Source organism: Acomys russatus, chromosome 1 (genome assembly GCF_903995435.1).
Source record: "Acomys russatus chromosome 1, mAcoRus1.1, whole genome shotgun sequence".
Lineage (NCBI taxonomy): Eukaryota > Metazoa > Chordata > Mammalia > Rodentia > Muridae > Acomys > Acomys russatus.
Window position 1 is genome coordinate 50213140 of NC_067137.1, and position 21353 is coordinate 50234492.

Sequence of the window (21353 nt, forward strand, 5' to 3'; positions counted from 1 at the left end):
TTTGTTAAAAGAATAGTATAGATGATGATTAGAGATGAAAGCATAAACAAATATAATTAGTTTTCATTTTCACCATTATAAGTTATCTGTCAAGCAAGCCTGGTTTTAAAACATACAAACAAAAGACATTCTAGTTTAAAGCTTTTTTTGTAGTCTATTATTTCATAAGATCTTCTCAATTTTAATGTTCTGTAGAAATCAAGGCAGAACGCCCTGAAAATTTCATAAAGTATGTAAGTCAAAAAGTGATTGAAATCATGGCTGATAATGATCAAATATGATTTGAAGTTCTAATAAAATCATTTAAGTTTAACTTTATTAATCATTTTGTCTTTCAGAACACTGCCCTTTCAAATGTTCTAGTTTTCAAGCATATATATTTGTAAATGTATATTTCAAATATGTCTGTATAAAATACATGTTTATTTTAAATATATCATGATGATTATATACACATATATTTGTATGTATGTCTATATGTATGTATGTCTCATGACTTTAGACAGAGTTATACTTTTTACTTGCCACAGTTTGATTTACAATATGGTATGTGGATTGAGGAAAGCCACCAGTTTCTGAAAGAAATCATAAATCTAAATGTAAAAAGAGACAAAGACCAGAAAAACAGAATGTGTCCAATAGTTCAAATGTAAGGTTTAAGTGGTGATTTTTCTATTTATTGTGAAAATATAAGTAATTGTTATTTTTATAAAATGTCAATTAGAATAAAGTAAACATTAATATTTATAAAGGTTTGGAAAGGCATAGATAGAGTACATCTGTCCCTTAGATTTTATAATACATAGTATCTGGAGAAAGGAAATTCCTTAATTGATTTAAATGGAGTGTGTAATAAATCATTTAAGTCACCACTAAGTGCTTAGCATATTAGAATATATTTTTAAAATCCTTAATTTCAAAGCCACCAGCTGAAGGGCATAATTGTGGTTCTTGGGCAGATGCAATATCAATGGGGTTTCTATATGCAGTAAGTTTTCAAGGCAATTCTTATGTTCAGTTTAATCATCTGAGCCTAAGGCACTATATGTACCATGCGCAGTGAGCAGAAAAATGTCTGGGACTTAATGTGAATTTTCATCATTCCTCAAATGTATGACAAGTTTTGAGACACCATGAATCCTAAAATAAAAGTTAAACATTAAATTTATCTCACTTTAGAGAATATATTCTATTTTTAATAATATGCCTTTATTGTTGACTTCACTCCACTTAGTCAGGCTAAACGTATTCCTACAAGAGCTAACCATTTTCCTATACACTGTAATGCACTACATGTTATCAAATCTGTATATTTGACATTTATGCTGACATGACAGTTTTCCTGGAATCCTAGAATATATATATTTATGAAGGATAAACATTAAAGCTCAAACAACATAGGTACTTTAATTTAAAAAATTTTTTACAATTCACCTTGTTACTGAAAAGTCATATTAATCATTGAATTACGTTAAGTGCAAATAAAAACAACTACTATTGGAAGTACTGGATTTTTTTCTGTTGTTAATATATTAAAAAAAAGCATGGCCTAGAATATAAAAATAAAAATTCTATATTATATACAAATACTCTAATAGGGAATTTTTTGAGAGTTACGGAATGGTTAATAGTATTTAAACATTATGAATCTTTTTGATAGCCATATTTAATTTTGAAAGCAGCAAAACTGCTCCTTTTGCTTTCAATCACCACTTTCCTTTTTCATGACATTTTGTTTGTATTATACTTTATATTAGCAATCCAAACGTCATCATTCTTGGTATGTTTAATGTTCTGTGCCTTTCATTTAAAAGACCCTTTGTATTAGTGTCCTTTCAATGTGTGCCTTTGGAAGCTATTTCTTCCTTTTAACTTTTTTCAGTCTTCCTTCCCAGATTGCTAGCCTCATACTTCTTGAGGGTAACTGACTGAAGCAGGTTGTAGAGGAATTTCTGGACATGCTGTTAACTAACATCTGATGTATTGAATGAGAAAAAAAAAAAAAAAAAAAAAAAAAAAACCCAGCAAGGTCACTGGGTAGGCTCACACAATGCCAGTCTCTATGGAGATAAAATTTGTTCTTGCTAATTTCTCTTACCTGTTACATGCTGCAACCATTTGTTTTCTAATAGTTTAGTTTTAGATTTCTAGAACACAAACTGACAACATCTTGACAGATCTGTTAACCAATATCTACTGCAGATGAACTACGTTTTTGTCAGTCTTGCCTGACATTTCCTACACTGCTCCCAATTGAGGAAACTTACACTCTGCAAATATTTTATAACGTTTATTAGAGTGGTTGCTCAGATTCCAAATGGAATAAAACCTTAATGCTTTCAACAATGCTCAGGATGCACTGAGACACTGAGGGAGTATAGGGAGAAAATGCATCATTGCACTTGGCACTCATGTTTATTATCAGCACATATTGAAAGAGCAAAATATATTCTGATAAAATATGAGGGAGATACCTCCCACTCTCTCTTTAAGTTTTAAAAAGCAAGATGTGGGTAGTGGCAGAAGAAATAGACGTAAGCTCTAAATCCTAGACACCATCCTGCCTGTACCTAAAGCTTCTAGTGGCCAAGCACCCCAAGAAAGCTCAGCTCCCCTTTTCAGGATTAGATTCCAAAATCACAGGCAAAGAACCTTACCGTCAAAGACATGCTGCTGGTTCCAGCTCAGCCTCAGAATGAAAAGTTGAGCAGCTGGAGAACAAAAAGTTTTCGGTTCTTTTTTTTTTTTTTTTTTTTTTTTCCCCTAACGAAGTCTGCAAAACTAATTTCCCTCAAAATAGGGCTCAATTTCCGTTAAAGAAAGCAGCGCTTACAAATCTTAGAATTCCTGATTAACCCCCACTCCACCCCATCTCTAAGAAGTGAAAAACAATTCAACTTTTCACACGGATGTGAAGGTTTATTTGGAAATCACTCTTCTGGAGAGGCTCTTAAAATAAAGGGCAACAGAAGGACCAGCAGAGGGAAGGGTTCTGCTTTTGGGACACTCCTCCAAAATTAATCAATACCTTTTCTTAATTTAAGCCAGATGTCTAGTTCAGGTTGCTGTACTCATTAATCCTATTAGCAATTTCAAAGACTTGGCCATCATCTTCTGGTCACCCAGACAATAAACATATGGCAGCTAACCATAATGGCATGCTCCAAACCCTGAACACAGTAGGCGGAAGCAGACATCCTCCTGATAGACTGAAAGTGGCTTTCCTGCAGCTCATTCCCCTAAGATTGCTGTAGGTAAAAAGCAGGGTCCCCAGTAGACCCAGTGGCCAGGCAAGCTAATGGCGGTGTCAAACTCCCGCCCTGTCTTTCACAAATTCACGGGTGGTTAAGTTGTGTAGTTCATTTCCAGGAGCACAGACTGTAACCTGAGGGAAATGACCCCTTCCTAGCAGAATGTGCTCGGAGGGAATGTTAAGCTGGCTCTCTGCTAAAAACAGAAAGGTGGTGAGGAAGTGAAAGATGCGCAGCAGAGCTGTTAGCTGAAGAGAGGGTACATTTCTGAAAGGATTGGAGCGGGCTGTGAATTGGTGTCTGGAGTGATGAAGAGGGATGCTGGGAGCAAGTTCTACATCTCATTTGGCATTTCTTCAGGTTGTTCCTGACAAAAGAAAACTTCTTGGTGAGGGAATGCTTAGGAAATTGAGCGAGCTGGACCAGTAGAGAGAAGAATGGGGGGGGGGGTCGGAAAAAGGAGAAAAAGGGCACTACTTGGAGTGACATATGTGTACTGTCAGGGTTTCAGAACCTGCATCCATCCACTCACCCCACTGGGTACCCCGCGATTCTGCACCCAGAGGCACTCTGTGCTAGCCATGGTACACAACTCTCCAATCTACAACCTGGTGTATTTTTTCCTCTTTCTTTCTTTCTTTCTTTCTTTCTTTCTTTCTTTCTTTCTTTCTTTCTTTCTTTCTTTCTTTCTTTCTTTCTATCTTAACAACCCATCCCCAGACACCTAAAAGGGGAAAAACATAATGCGTCCCTGGGCGCGGGAACTGCGAGTCGCAGTTTCAAAAGCTAGATTGCTTCGCTCTTTGCCTTCTTTTGAACTCTAGTAAATTTCCCGTGATCTGCAAGGGCAGCGGGTAGTCCTGGAGCGCCTGAAGGTGACCCTACCACTACTCTGCACCAAGGCTGACAAAAAGTAAGTCCCAAGAATAGTGGGCTGGTCAGGAACACTGGGTGCAGGCTTAGAGAAGCCTAGAATGGCTGCATGCCGCCTGGCCATTGGGAACCTCTGCGACAGATCGGTGGCCTTGAGTGGCTGAGGATCTGGGCTTGCCACTGGCTGACTTGGAAGCTCCCAGGGCTGGACAGGCATGGAGCAGCCTCTCCGGTGCTGCCAGCAATTGGGAACTGGAAATGAGAGAGCGTGGTGGCGCTGACTGAGCGGGAGTTTTGGAGGGAGTTTGCATGTGGTCAGCGCTGGGCTCCTAAGCCAGCCCCCAGCTCACATTACACTCTATTTATAACCTCTGGGAGCCATTTCCCCCATGAAAGCAGTTCTCTGGGACCACCTTCTTTTGGCTTCCACCTCTCCCACACTTGACATCTGAGCAGCTGCGAGGGAAGCTCCTCCAGGTCCTAGTGTTTATATTTGCAAGAGACTGGCCACTAAGGCTCAGGACTGGGATTAGCCGCCTCTGCTCAAACGCGGGGCTCGCTCTTTGGGAGTGAGTGTGTGTGTTTGGGGAAAGAGTCCTAGGATTTCCAGTGAAAAGTGACAGAGCTTGCTGGCCTTTGGGACCTTCGTGAAGTCTTCTGCCTGGAAGCCGAGACTTGCATGCCATGGAACACCCCCTCTTTGGCTGCCTGCGCAGCCCGCACGCTACAGCGCAAGGCTTGCACCCTTTCTCACAGTCTTCTCTGGCCCTCCATGGAAGATCTGACCACATGTCCTACCCCGAACTCTCCACATCTTCCTCCTCTTGCATAATCGCAGGATACCCCAATGAGGAGGGCATGTTTGCCAGCCAGCATCACAGGGGGCACCACCACCACCACCACCACCACCATCACCACCACCAGCAGCAGCAGCACCAGGCTCTGCAAAGCAACTGGCACCTCCCGCAGATGTCCTCTCCGCCAAGTGCGGCCCGGCACAGCTTGTGCCTGCAGCCTGATTCGGGAGGGCCGCCGGAGCTGGGTAACAGCCCTCCTGTCCTCTGCTCTAACTCATCCAGTCTGGGCTCCAGCACCCCGACCGGGGCCGCCTGTGCACCAGGGGACTATGGCCGGCAAGCTCTGTCACCCGCGGAGGTGGAGAAGAGAAGCGGCAGCAAAAGAAAAAGCGACAGCTCAGGTGAGTGCGGGCAGAGAACTCCTGGGAAGAGTGCGCGCGTTGGGCTACGAAGGGGCGGGGGAGGTGCGGGAAGGTTCTCCAGAAAGGCAAACTTAGAAGGAGCTAGTCTTTCCTTGCTCTGGTGGCCGAATTCTTCCTTGCAGTTTCAGCCGGCCCAGTAATTCTGGAGCACGTGTTTCGCTGAGGTTAATATATCTACATCCAGCCGGTCAAAGCTCTCCAAGATCGCAAACTAGTTTTCCAGAAGTGATGAAAAAAAGAGCAAGTGACAGTGTGCGAAATTGGTTAAGGAGCGTGGCAGTGCATCCATGTGTTGGGAGGGGTGCGCTGCTTGAGATGCTGCGCCCACTGGGCGTTCTTGCTTGCGAGAGTGCGCTTCTCCGTGTATTTTCCCTTCCAACTCCCAGCTCTGAAGAATTTTCACATCCTAACTGGATTTCTAGATTATTGCGCAATATCTTGAACTTTAACTGGGAATTGACAAAATACAAAAAAACGTTACTTTCTTTTTTTCTTTATATTTTGCTTTCATAGTTTCTGAAATAGAACCCTAGTTAAAATGCTTTAACACATGTGTGTGTGCGCACACACAAGCGCGCGCGCGCGCGCACACACACACACACACACACACACACACACACACACACACACACCCTACACCCCCTCCCCCACTATTTATTTGGCGAAAAACTCATTATCTAGGAATCTAAAATTATTTAGGAACTGTATCCGAAAATTGTGAATAAATAGATGAAGACTTGAAGAAAGATCATTCTTATAGTAATTAAATTCAAGGGACGCTACGCTAGGACAAAACAAAATAAACAAAAAACCAAACCAAACCAAACCAACCAACCAAAACCCTTAACTTTGAAAGTGGAAAATAACCTGGAGAGCTTACTGACAGAGGCTCTGACAGTGTTCTGGAAGAAGACCCAGAGAGGTGCTGGTAACTTGAGCCCAACAAAAAGGGAGCCTCCAGAAGAATTCAAGGGTCTGAGAGTTCAGTAGCCAGTGCATCCTGGCTATCCAGAAAACCGAAAGTTTCCAGGGTACACAACAAAGCCTTTAGTTGTATTTCTCATTATAAAGATGTTTAGACTTCCACTTCTTTCTCTCTTTTCCTTCCTTCCTTCCTTCCTTCCTTTCCTTCTTTCTTTCTAATTGAGTGTTCTCTATAGTTACAAGACAACCTGGGTACAGACTTTTGGGAGATGTCACTTAACAAATATAATGTTTATATATATTTAATCGTCTGTTTTAGTGGTTTAAGAGTCTGAAAATGTAAATCTAAGCATTGATATGAAGAATTGAAAAAACCATTTAATGCAATTTAAGCAAGGTGTTTTACAGTGTACAGCAGCAATGGCTGTGCATTTTGTGTTACATTGAAAGATGACAGAAGCTTTGCTTGACCTCTGTATGGGGTGACTCTTTCCTTCCCAGTCTCATTGTTGAACCTTTTCTAGGTTCAAGGTAAACTTTTAATGCTCCATCATGTTTAGTTATGCCTAAGAAAGTTGCCAGCACTGTCATTTTTTTTTAGTGGTTATCATTAACTGTATATGAAATTCTAAAACACAGAAAAAGTTCCTAAGAAGGTATTACAATGCACTGGGATTTCCCCAGATTGAACATTTATGAGCATAAACTCTTGGATGGCCTCCACAAGTTTGTAGTTACCTCAGCAAGGGCCTGAAGCCCCAATTCAGACTTTCTGCAAGGGGACGAAGCTGTGTGCGGCTTCCTAGATGAACCAAAGCCGTGATGATTATTTGCACAGATGAAGAAATTTTTGTTCAGGCACAAGTTATTTTTGGTTGGGGAAACAGGGAAAGTGAGACTAAAAACTGACTTCCTTTAAGTTATTTTAATAATAAAAAACTGTCTTAATATTGACTAATTGTAGTTTCCATTGCCGTTATCTGGGGGAAATAAGCATGCGGTAAAGTGATATTTGTTATCATGCTGTGATCTCATTTAAGAATACTGAAAAGGACAAACAGAATAAAACTTAATGTCAAGCCGGTGATGTATTAATAGGTTACAAGAATGGGAAATACACTCATTAGCAAAGATAAAGTCACTGGGATTGACTTAGAGTGAATGCTCCCATTGACAGACTACCAAAGTCAAACACCAGTTGACTTGGTACACATACTGAAAATAAGATCCATGTCTTCAGATTCTAAGTTAATATCAATTAGATCATAGACATGCTTAACTCCAAGTCCCCCCCCCTCACACACACACATTTCCATTTATACAGTGAACATTCAATTCAATGTCAAGTCATTTTATACTATTGTGAAAACATTTTGACTTACCGGAGCATAGAGTAACATAGGAAATAGTCAAAATACTGTTCTTTTATCAACACATAAGCCTTATTTGGCACAATGTGGATATTTTGACATTCTGTCATAATTAAAAAATGCCCAGTAAATTATATTGGACAATCTGAGATTTAGGACTGTATTGGAGGATCATTGAATCATGCATGGCAGTAACAGTTGATATATTTAGGCATTTTATAATCACTGTGCAATTATAGTTGGGAGTGTATACAATCTTTGGTAATATTGGAATCAAGTCTCTATACACATGTTGTTAATATTAGTGCATGTGTGATAACTGAGTTAACGTCCAATAGAAATCTAAACACCAGAAAATAGTGTTAAACAGCCAAATCAGGTATAATCCTTAGATTTTTATCCATGGTAATATTTCAACAATTTCAATATATTACACTGTCCAGTATTGCCGTTCTGGAAATACACATGAAAGCATACATAATAAATCAAAAAAGCTTACCAGTATGAAAGCAAATATTTACAGGCTTTAATCTTCCATTATGGTTAATTAACAACTAAAAATAACCCATTTTAATATAAAATTATGATGTTGTCATTGTGTGTACTAAACATTTGTATAACTTTGGGCCAGTAACCCTTTCCAGCAATGTTAGTAAAGCCAACATCTGCCACTCCTTCAAAGGGACTCTTAAAGTTACAACTGTGTTTAAAACAATCAGTACAAGCCAGGTGATTCTGAAAAATGTCCATAAATACTGTGAACTTCTTGGCTTCAATTACACAAAGCAATATAGTAGTAGGCATAAATTGCTCAATTTTGTTGAAATAGCTGTGCTCACTTAATCTAAGCAGTTTTTATGCATTTTGTAGCGATCACTTTAGATTAATGAAAATAAGCACACACTTCATTTGAAGGGATAAATTTATACTGGTACTCCTTCAAAAGACAATTAAAAATTGGGGGATGCCAAACAATATTATATTTTTGTAAAATTACAAATATTCATAGCTATTATAACACACAATATTTAGTTTCACATGTTTCAGTCTTTGTGTATGGCTGTACAGAATGACAGGGGTTGTATGTAAACACACAGGCGCTAACCTCAGAATAATGCTACTACCATCTAACTCTGTTATTATACTGTGATATTCCTGAGGCACTTCAATCATCATGTTTTCTGAAAAGAAAACAAATAACATTGTTACTAATCTGTGTTACTAGATTGTAACTTTTTCTGTTTTCCTTAGAATGAAATACAGTCTTAGGGATTTCAGTTATCCAGGAGCATTGTGAACAATGTAAATATCTCAAAGCTACAGTGTATAAAATGGGATTGGGAAGCTTTCTAGAGTGTTAGTTTAATTTTAGATGAGACCACCCTAAATGATGAGCTGACTTCAAAACAAAACAAAACAAATACAGGTATCATTCAGCTGCATGAGTTGTTTCAGTTAATAAGTCTCAACACCAAGATCAGGGAGGGATTCTTTTTAAATCAAGCGCTTTAAGCTTGAAAGTGAGCAGAAATTGGAAGACCCAGATAAAAGTGGGAGATATATTTATTTCTTTTTAAAATTTATTTATAAAAAAGAAATGGTGGCAGATTCAGCTACATTAAATCATAATGCTACATATGTAAACATTGATATTTTTATGGTACTTGTCAGTGAAAACAATTATGCTGGTGTTCTGTAGGCAAATTCCAAACAGAAAACTAAAACCAATATGATGGTATAGACTTTTCTTCTGTGATTTGAGAAACTGACCATCCATTCTAGTACTAGAGAGTGGAACTTATATTGTGATAAGGCCTAATCACTCTAATAAATAAATTTCAAGTGAAAATTAAATAGAAGGGCCAATTTTTTCCTGTCATAGCTGGGGAAATTTAAGATACAATCCCATATATAATGGAAGTTAACATTATTCATCTGAAAGATGGACGTGTATTAATAAATAAGTATACCAGCATACTTTTAGACCTTTTTCAAATAAAAATAATTATATTACATATAAAATTATATATAAATCTAACAGTAATATAAATCTAATAATCATTAGATTTAGACTATATTCTTTCACTTAATTTAAATGTATAATTTTAGAAAGTAAAATTTGTGTATTGCTGTAAAAGTTTTACATTTTGATGACAGTTTAATGAAAAGGTAGAATATTGATTTATTGGAATATAAATTACATGTAAGACTGTCTTGATATTTTCTAGGTTAATATTCATAATTGATGTTTCTCTTTCAAATGGTTTATGGTTTAAAAATTCAATTTCTTTTACATTTCCCCAATTTCTCATGATACTTTTTATAATAATAAAACATTTTTTAGAAAAATTATCATGTGAAATGAGACTATCAGCAGCAGCCCCACACCTCATTGATTATAAAAGCATAACACCAAAAGAATCAATTCTTAATTGGTCAATTAAATTTCATTTCTTTGCATATATGGTATTATGGACTAATTCCAATGATCAAATCTTTTCAAGGAAAAAAATACCCAAAACAAATGAACAAACAACAAACAAACAAACCATGGACCACAATGTAAGTCCTCAATTTTGACAACAAAATAAGAAAGAGTTATTTCTTATTTAAACCTATTTATGTGATGTCACACTTGGTTTGCTATTTCAGTCTATATTGACATAGATTTGTGGTTAATAACGATCATATTTAAAGTACATACAACAGCAGAGCACAAAGATTTTACCCACTGCTGCATATTGTTCTTATGGTTGTGGCTTTGGGTAACTGTATTGAACTAAAGCCCTTCAGGAAGGACATCATAGCACACAGTTCTGATCACAGCTTTTAATCACAGTCATCAGTGAGGCTCTGAGGCCATAACTATGGAATATTGCACTCTGTTCGGCAGAATGGTCCCCGAGGCCTGAGGCTTCAGTATGCAACCTGGGCACTACCTGTTTGAAAATAGGATAACTTCAAATATGGTATCGTCTCTAAAAGTTCCTCCTGTTTTATTTTTATTCTAAAATCATGAGGCATTTGTTGCCCTTTAAGAGGTTGTATTGTATAGTATGTAAATCTTTACAGAAGCATTTCCTGCTTCATTATTGGTGTGGCTGATGTAACGGTATGTGGAGAGGGAGCCCTGAGTCACAGTGAGCATGTAGGGGTTAGAGGACAACTTCATCAAGCCTGTTCTTTCCAGCTGCCGCTATGCGAGATTACCCACAGGTCACCAGGCTTGCGTCACAAGCATCTTTACACACTGACCCATCTTCTGTGGCCAAAGTATATAAATCTTAAAAAACAGTCCATAACATATCTACTCAACCATGTATTCAAAATTCAGACTTTGTTTTATACCTAAAAATATTTTAATGTAAAATCTTTGGACAAATTTATTATTAAATTAACAGAAAATTATGTGGTAGGAGTACACATTTGTGTTTAATCATATGGGTCAATTATTAATTTTCTTCTAAATTCAAAAAATTAAATTTATAAGTAAGAATATCCCATTATTTATTAATTTCATGTATTACATACTTTCCATTTCCATATATATTTTCCATTTAATACATTTCTAAATTTGTACATTACTGTCTTTAAATTGTGTTTCTGCATTGGCATTTCTTTACAGGGTTTCTAAAAGTATTTTATAAATGTATTATTTTCTTACTCCTGTATGTAAACAAGAACAACCAGGCAAAATTCATATTGTTACTGTACATTTTGACAAAGGATTTGTGTGAAGGAAAAGAAATACTGTAAAAAAAAAATTCCCTTGTTTTCTCTATTCTAGACATATTATAAGAATAATAAATGATTTTAACATATTATTATTATTGTTAGGTCACTTTTAAAATTTAGCATGTGCTTAAAAGTTAAATATTCTAATATACTTGTAAATGATGGTGTTAATATTTAGATATTTGGAATTTTTACTCTATTGCTTAGACCTTTAAATTATAAAATTGTTTTCACATTTTTCATGAAGTCAATTTGTTTTAAGTATCTTTAAATGCCATAACATTTGTTTATATAGCTGTCTAAGATGCTATAAATTTGTTAATTAAGGCTTATATAGGCTGCCCTGATTAAAATTATGAGTATGAGGTGTTTAATTCTTGTGTGGTATTGAGATTGATAGTATTTAATTGAGATTGATAGTGTTTAATCTTCATAGATTGGGTGTATTCATAGAAACCTCATTTAAGAAAGTGAGGGGGAGGTTCCTGAACTATGTAAAATGTCATAGCCCCACATAAAGCAAATATTACAGTAATGCATTTACACTGAGTCTTGTAAATAAGTATGTATATTAAAATTCAAAATAACGTTTCTTGATGATAGTAAATATAGTAAATATGGATTAGAGTTTCTGCATTAAAGGCTGAAATATGTTAAATGTTTCTACTATAAAATAAAACATTAAGCTTGCTGCATGCACAGCTGTGTTGAGACTCCCGCAGACTGCAACTGGTAATCAATGATAGTCACCAAAGTCAAAACTGCCAAGACCCCTACAGTGCTTGGTGTCTTTTGTTTTTCTTTCTCCAGCTCATTATTCTCAATACACTTCAAGAGATTGCCACAGTAGCAGAAGGAGGAAGACAGTCAGGGCTATCTTACATGACCAAGGGCGAGCAACTATGTAAGATGAAGTCACCTCACTGGTTTGGAAGGGAGAGGCAAACAAGACTGTCCAGCTTAAGTTGGCAGGTGCCAGCTGAGTTTTACAAGCCTAGATTTTACCCTTAGAAAACCTAGCCAAAAATGACACCCAAACGCACTTACTGCTGCAGTGTTGTAGTTAACTTGCAAATGCTGAAGGGAAATATACGCAGCAGCTCCTGTAAAGTAGCTTTCTTGAGCTGTCGGGACTGCACAGGAAATGATGGAGTGATACTTCTTAGTTACCTGTAAAACAGCAAACTAAACAGAGATATATTCTTATGAGTGGAGTGGAAACAAGTGCAATAGGTGGTGTCCCTTATCAAATTAATGCAAAGAATATTCCACCTAAAGTGATTTTAGATGCTAAGAAACAAACTCCAGGAAAATGTGATTTGTTCCATCTAATACTCTAGGCACTAAATGAGTAAACTTCGCTGTGATTTTTGTAAAACATCAGTAAGTTGGCAAGTGGCCCTCATGTTGTCAGAACACTTGGAAACTGCTTTCTGACCGAGTGGATTGAAATCAAGTGGTATCTCTCCCTATTTAATATTTTTCAAAAGTAAAACAAGCGCCCAGTATGTTTACTGCCTTCAACAATTAAAATCTCCCAAACCATAAGCTGTGTTTACACGAGAGGATTTTTTTTCTCATTGAAAATATAAACGAGTCTGGATGTATTAAACGTGACGGAACGTAGATGTAAACCATTCAGACAGAGTGAAATGCCAGGAAAGCCAGAGTTCAGGCGTCCAAGTCTGGAGCCTCTGCTGCCCACATTTCCAAATTTACTACTTTGTGAACATCCACAACCAATGTTTAAAAAAAACTGCAGATACTTTTTTTCCTCTAGGCCAGTCAAGTTTTAGGAAGTGGGGCTTTATCAAAATGATTCTTGAAATATACATGGTTGGGGAACTATAAGGAAGTGATAATACCATTTCCTGTGTTTGTGAACTTAGCCAGCGGTTAATAAATCATAAGGGCTTGTCTGAGTTCTTACTCAGCATATCCGACAAGCAAAGAGATGGCACACTGTGAAGGCGACTCACAGGGAGTCTGTTTATAATCTGGTGGTGAGTGGTATGTAATAGGGAAAGAAGGGAAGCCACAGGAAGAGAAGAATCACCAGGCTCTGTCCACAATCAGGATCCAACTGTCTGCTTAAAGCTCAGGTGACAGATACTGAGAGCTTTCACTGTAGACTGAGCACAAGCTCAGGGCAGAGGCTTCCTGTAAAGGCTGGGGCCTCACATAGTAAGGCAGCAGCCATCATCAATCTTCACATCCTCTAGTCTCTTGGTCTTGCTGCCCCTCTGCCAGAAGGAATTCTATGCTCAAGCACACAGGAGAATGTCTGAGATGAACAGCCTCAAATGCAATGTAAGGAAATCTAGGCGGCAAAGCAGAATAAGGAGAGAAGACTCAGGGATCACACAGCAGAGCAGAACTCTTGTGCTGCTGCCTCACTAGCTGTCATTGTGAGCTTGAAATGTAACTCCACTGTGCCTTAGTTTCCCTAGAAATGAGCCTAATGAACATTCACAGGGCACTAATGTCTAGCTCTGAAACATTACTTACTTATTATTTTAGCATGAAAAGGGCAGTTATACTGTGGGTATACATCCTGTAAAAACAACCTGTTTTATGGCATCCGTTTGTATTTACTATTGATAGTGAAAGAAGGAAAGTTGTTGGTTTAACTGATTGTTACATATTGAAAACAATCTGCACTGTCTCTAGAATAACTTTAATGGCATCTCCCTGAAGTGCAAGGCAGATTTTGCCAGGCTATATCTGAAATTCTCAACCTGCTACCTCTTCTGCTTGCATATTTCTTTACTTCCTATCAGTGTGGTCCCTGTGAGGTAATGTTCAGAAAAGAGTGATTGCTGCTGTGCCTACCGCAGAGAATGGAAAGAGGAGGAAAAATTCCTACATGCTCAGTGACTATGCAAGAACAAGAAAGACCTAATTGCATCAAAAAGTTCATTAACCCTGATTCCAAGGTGGATTGATTTCTCAGTGTCCACAATTCATTATAAACTCTAAGCATTAAATACATCACCAGATTCTGGAGTGATAATCAAACAGACTCAAGTCACTACCCAGCTTCCCAAGGGCTTGTCTTCGGTGATGAGAGTTGCCTGGTAAAGTTAAATAGGGTTTGTCTTTTTGGCCTAGTAATGGGTAGCTGACTTCCAGAGCCCAACTCCAGCCTTGAGGCCTTCCAACGAAAATCTCAAATTGTAGATTGAAACCTTAATATCTTAGTCCTCCAATTAGAAAAACTTTTCATCATCAATTAACAAAACTTTAAGTTGTTAAAACACTTTCCTTAGGTGTAAATAGACTTTCTCTGACTTTTATGATTATATTGGTTATGTTTCATTCTCTTTTAATGAGTAGAGACACTGGTAAACTGTCTTAGCTTGATTTCATATTTATGCATCTCCTCACAGTAAGGACAGAATTGCACGGGATTTTGACACATCATGTAATATACCTCAGCATGGTATATTTTATACCCTATAGAGTATAGATAGGCCATTTCAAACAATAGATATATTCATCAACAACATCCCAATAGTGTGATCCCTGCACACATATTTTGTGTAACTATTTGGGATTTGAAAATTATTTATTGTTTTGAAATTTTAAGTAAATTATTTTATTTTCCTATACTGCAAATGCCTTTTTGTATACTCTCTGAGTATTTTCTGCTCTCTCTCTCTCTAGTTCTGTTGATTTTTGAGATTTAACCACACTCTCTAAAACCAATACCTGCTTTCCATTGTATTTGTTCCAACAAGAAATGTTTTCCTTGATTCCACCCTATTTTATTCACACCCATCTTCCAGACAATGTATAAACACTAGATTCATTTATTCCTCTGATAACAGTTAACCTTAGAACCGCTGTAGTGCACCACCTCTGACCTTTCTTGCTTATTCTAGTCCTCATTTCTCACTATTCTCTTTAAAACACAGATGTATTATGAAAAATAGAAGTAATTTTCCCATGGATGTTCTTTGGGTTTCTTGTCTAAACACAACTTGATTTGAAAAAGAAAACACCAACAACAGAAAATATCCATACACATGTATGTGTGTGTATGCCCCCAACTTTTTCTCTGTGTGTGTGTGTTGCTAAGAATCAAAAGCAAACCTCTCACATGTACTCAAGAGCTCTACCATCTAGCTACATTTTCAAGCAATTAAGCCTAATTTATATTTTTAAAATGACTTCAGAGTGATGAGCTCTGCCGACCCTCTCATCTTTCCCATCAGTCCTGTGCTTAGTGTGCTGCCCATGTTTCAAAACACATAGACAAACCAAATGCATCACTAGTCATTGTATCTGTTCCCTTCCTAATTGTATTATTTATGGGATTAATTTAGTTATTTACTGGGTATTATTCTGTAGTAAATATTCTATGAACATCTATTCAACTTCTGTAGCATACAGGAATATTTGAACTCTATTGTTCCTCTGCCTGGAGTTCTATTTTAACTTCAAATTATTCTACACTTACAATATAGCTATGTAGTTATAAGTCTTGACACATAGAATGGATAATGTCTTTCAAAGATATATTGCTAGGCTTTGTATATACTAAATCTTTTGTGCAGTCAAATTTATTTAAAATCCAATTTACACATTTATTAAGGAGAGAATTTGTATATAAATATTTAAATAAAATATATTGTTAATCTTTAGAACATAATTCTAAATACTAGTATTTATATTCATGGTTACATTTATAATATGTTACAATAATAGTTAAAGACGAAGAGACCATAAACTTGAGTGATAGTGGCAGGGCACAGAAAGAATGATTCATTTAATATTACTGAGCACATTGCACATGGAATTTCATTTATATCACCTCTTTTCTATCACATTGTATCAATTGTTTTTAGACAAATCTCAGCTTACTGTTTTATCTCGACATTGGTACTTTCCAAAAAATTCTAAGGGTTTCAATTACAAACAGCTGCCAAATTGGGCATTAGATCTGCCCAATAGGAAGGAACTTATGTTTTGTACCACAAATTTGCACAACACGCCATGGCTTCTGAGGCCATGAAACCTAGAGAAGAACACACTCCTGCCACTTTCCTAAACCAATATAACCTCTAACTACACTTTCAACATTAAACATATACCAGTGCATAAGTGCAGCTCTGCCCTCTCATCAAAGAAGCTTCTATTTTAAGCAGGATGAGACCAGTATACAAAGACTAGCCTAGTCAAAGCACAAAGAATAACTTATTGTGTGGTTACCTTTCTGAGTAATATGTTTACTACGTACTCCAACACCAGAAGCACAGAGAATATCATAAAGGAGGAAACAGAAGTATTTTAAAATCCAGATGATTAGGGGATCTGTTGTGCCATAGTGTCTTCTAAAAAAGAGAGGGACACAAGTGGACAGGATGGGGAGGAGACATTGGATCTGGGAGATCCTGTGGGTAGGGATGGCGGCAAACATGATCAAACTGAATTGTATGGCAATCATCACATAACTAATATTATTTTTAACAAACGTTCATAGGTGGTTCAAATGTTTGCACAGCATGAAGACTACCTATCCAGAGTCTTGTGTCTTGAACTAAAAGTTCTGCATATCATCCCAGCACAAGGAAGGCAATGGTAGACATGGTTTTTCAGAATAATATAACAGGTTCTCAAGAAATAACTGTATATCTGCAATTATCCCCAACAGTATGACATGTCATAGATAGCTACTGGATGCCTGTGAGCGATTAAAATAAAATAAAAAACCTCAGCTGATAGATTCAGACTCAAGTATTGAGTTGCCGGCTGTGGCTGTTTAGGAATGAACTGGCATCATAGGTACAGAATGTTTCCGTCAACCAGAGGGTGAAAGTACAACTTAACATTTAAGTAGCGAACAGGTATTGAGGATGGGAACCTATCTACAATGACAGAAATTAGGAGATTTCAAGAATACTAAGATGACAAACACATCTGAAAGTAAGACATAAAAAAAACCCCACTAACTTCCAGAAAAGCTTTTGAAGAAATGATTATTTTGTCAATCAAATACTGACTGAAATAAAATATATTGGTACCATCTTTAAGCTTTATTAGTTGAACACACACACACACACACACACACACACACACACACACACACACACACATATATATATCCTGGACTTGGGCAGTTATCAGAATAACCACAGTTGTAGATATTAAATCTTTAAATTATAACTAAACAACTAAAATGAAATAAAATATATTATAACAATGGGTATAACTATAAAAATAAGAATTCTGGATGCAGAGAAGCAAACAATAAAAGCATATTAAAAAATGTAAGGTCAACTAGGGAGATTCCTTTAGGCCTCTAGAGGGATGGGGAGGAGAACATTTTTCTGGGAAAGGGTGGGGAGCATGCCAGGAACTAAGCTAGATTTTCCAGGGAGAAAGTATGAAAACTTAATAAAATCAAACAGTGGCAATTAATGACATAGGATTATTAACTTATAAGGTCTTTAAAATGATCCCATCTTTTGTAATCTTTGGTCTGAATTCCAATATTATAAGTCAGGTAGCTAAAGAAAAGCAGAATTAATGAAAAGAGAGTTTTATTTTTTTTTTAATACAGAAATTAAGGGTAGCTTGTTCATCTTGGCATAAGAAAGCAGCAAAAGCAGTGGTGAGAGAAGTATGGGAGTTCCACGTCTATATTGTGAGGCATCTGGGCTGTTGGGCTGTGGCCACAGATTACTCAATAAACTGCCACAACCACAGAGCTCTGTGCCTGTGGGAAGCAGACTGTTCATCGGTGGATGTATTTATTAATACAGAATAATTAATTGATAATTGAACTGCTAGCAATTTGTGGTATAAAATATGATGTTAATATTACACATTTGCAACATTTACGACTTAAAAGCATTCATCAAAGTGCAGAAAGTAGAAAATTTTAGTGGCTGGACTACAGAAAGCATGATACACATATGAACGCACACACACACACACACACACACACACACACACACACACATATATATATATATATATATATATATATATATATATATATATATATATATAGAGAGAGAGAGAGAGAGAGAGAGAAGTGAGAGGAGAGGAAGAGAGAGACAAACACAAAATTGACAAGGCAGATATTATTTTTTCATATAGGTTCTTTTAGAAGAGAGAAAATTCAGACCAAATATAATTCATAATAAAGTTTTATTGGCAGTGTAGAAGGATAAAGAAAGCATTTACTGGTTTACAGTTATTGAAATTTATGAGTCCATTTTTTTCTTGTTGAGACTCATGGTTTTGGTAGCTCTCAGCAAGTAAGTGGGTGGATGTAATAATCTACTTTGGATTAATACATCGATTTTATTCCCAGTTTTAAATATTATATTGCTGTCTTTGTAGACACAGTTAAGTAGAGGTAAGATACTGTAACTAAAAACTACCTGTAGAAGCAAAGCTATGAAGCATCTTTATCAAAGACACTGAAGTGCATTAATGAGTGAAGTAACCTAATGCCTGCCCTCACAGAATAAAATAGCTAATTTCCACGCTGAATCACTTGCCTTGAAAATTCTGGAGGTGAGAACATCAAACCAAGCCAATTGAAAACTTAAATATGTTAGTCAAAGAGGATGGCATGAAGTGAATTCGTAATTTAATGTAACTGAAAAAAGTTCTGAGCTAGAGACGGTGCACTCTACAGCCACAAGAAGCATGTTATCGAGGAGTTTCTTCATAAGCTTGCTGCATTGTTCTCTGTACAAGCATAAGTAATTCTTCGCATTTTTACTCTATTTCTTCAGAGATTTTTTAACTTTCTTCTTTTTTTATTAATTTATTCTTGTTACATCTCAATGGTTATCCCATCCCTTGTATCCTCCCATTCTTCCCTCCCTCCCATTTTCCCCTTATTCCCCTCCCCTATGACTGTTCTTGAGGGGGATTTCCTCCCCCTGTATATGCTCATAGGGTATCAAGTCTCTTCTTAGCAACCTGCTGTCCTTCCTCTGAGTGCCACCAGGTCTCCCCCTCCAGGGGACATGGTCAAATGTGAGGCACCAGAGTACGTGAGAAAGTCATATCCCACTCTCCACTCAACTGTGGAGAATGTTCTGACCATTGACTAGATCTGGGTAGAGGTTTAAAGTTTACCACCTGTATTGTCCTTGGCTGGTGCCTTAGTTTGAGCGGGGAATACTATTCAGCTATTAAAAACAAGGAATTTCCAAAATTTGTGGATCAATGGACTGAGCTAGAAATGATCATAATGAGTGAGTTAACCCAGAAGCAGAAAGACTCAAATGGTATATACTCACTTATATCTGCATACTAGCCCAAGGGGCATGTCCCACGAAAGCCTTCACTTACCAGGAAACTGGGACAGAGGGGAGGACATCCTATTGGGACTCTAGATGAGGAAAGCATGGGAGAATGGCAAAGTAGAAGGATCCAGAGGGTCCTAGAAACCTACAAGTAGAACATTATGATAGGCAGATTTGGGCCCAGGGGTCCCACTCAAACTTTTTTCTTTTATGCATTATAGTGGAAACAGTTTGTTTTGAATCATCTTTTAACCTTAGGCAGGGACATTAGTACTTTTGTTCATAGCTGGATTATTTTGCCAGCCAGTTCAAGGAAGATTATTCTGAGGAATGGTAATTAGGAATAGGTAATTTTGAGGACTGTCCCAGCCCAGTCACCCTACAATACACCTGTGTAAGAGCTGTTTCCATGGATTTGTGATTCCCTAAACATATCTATCTATATCTATGACAAGGCTCCATGTTGAGGGTACACCTCAAGCTCTTGGAGAAGACTAACAGAAACAGAGGATGGAACTTATGTGACAACAAAGGCTTTAAAATCCCTGGAGAATGTGATGAGGCTTCAGAGAAAGGACGATACCTGTTGTCAACTGCTCTCATGATCTCTTACAATTTAGTAATATGTGTATGAAAATTCACAAGCCCTGACCTATGGAGAAACATATAAGGGGCCCTTTAAAATAATAATATCAAATGTAGGGTATGATTTAGGATCCTAGAATCATGCATAAAATTTGTTTCTAGGATATTTTTTATTAACTTTCTTAATTCTTTCCAGTTACATATCCCTTTGTACCCTTGATTCCCCCTGATATTTTTGTGAGCGTTATTGTGAGAACATAAATGCTCTTTAATTCAAAATATTATTCTAAGGGATAATACTCAATGGTAGAGAGCTTGCCTACTGTGTGCAGTCCCTGTAGTTTGATCTTCAGCACCTTAAAAGAGTTTGAAGGGATTTTTAAACCCAACAAAGCTACCAGTGTTGTCTTAAGTATCAGAAGACTGAGGTGTCAGGGTGTCAAACATAACATCAGTGTACAACAGTGCTTATACCATATAGTTAAGCCTGTACTTTTAAAGATGATTAACCCAGCTCATTTCAAAGTAAAGGTGCTTCTGGTGTATAGATCTTTTATCCTAGACCCTTATTACTGTATTTTGAAAGCTAGTCTACTGCTGTGAAAAGGTAGTAATACTATGTTTGGACAGTATTTCTTTATTTTAAATTAATTCTGGAAGGAATGGGTTTTCACTAATGATATTGTAATGTCCTTACTTTGTGAAATTGTTTTCTTTGTAAAAAGTGATCAGATATTCAGCAACAGTAATTCGGGCCTTTCTGGAATTCATGCCTATTCTTTACATTAAAGTGTTAGGAATACATTATCAATGACAAATGATACTGATGTTTATGAACATACTTCATAACCTAGAATATGGGGGGTGTTTCCTGTAGGCTTTTTGTAAATATTAGATATCATTCTTATGATTCGTCATGGTTTGTTTTTATTGCCATACCTGGTTATTATATCCAAAATATATTTCTTATCAGTTCATCTGGGATTTTCCCCCTAGTTTAGGGCAACCCATTTTCTTTTCTCCAGGTATTTGAAAAAAAAAAAAAAGACTGTGCACATTTAGACATGGGATTATATTGCATTGCATGGGTTTGACTTGCCAAAACACACATTATCTTGAGCAT

General features: G+C 37.0%; 1 protein-coding gene across 1 annotated transcript in view; it reads left to right on the forward strand.

Annotated features, from left to right (window-relative positions):
* Window positions 1-4102: 4102 nt before the first annotated feature.
* Window positions 4103-21353, forward strand: part of Meox2 (mesenchyme homeobox 2) — a 55075-nt gene continuing 37824 nt past the window's right edge. Inside the window, exon 1 of the mRNA XM_051145051.1 lies at window positions 4103-5322. Coding sequence (XP_051001008.1) covers window positions 4809-5322 — 514 coding nt within the window. The 5' untranslated portion in view covers window positions 4103-4808. The remainder of the gene's footprint in view (window positions 5323-21353) is intronic.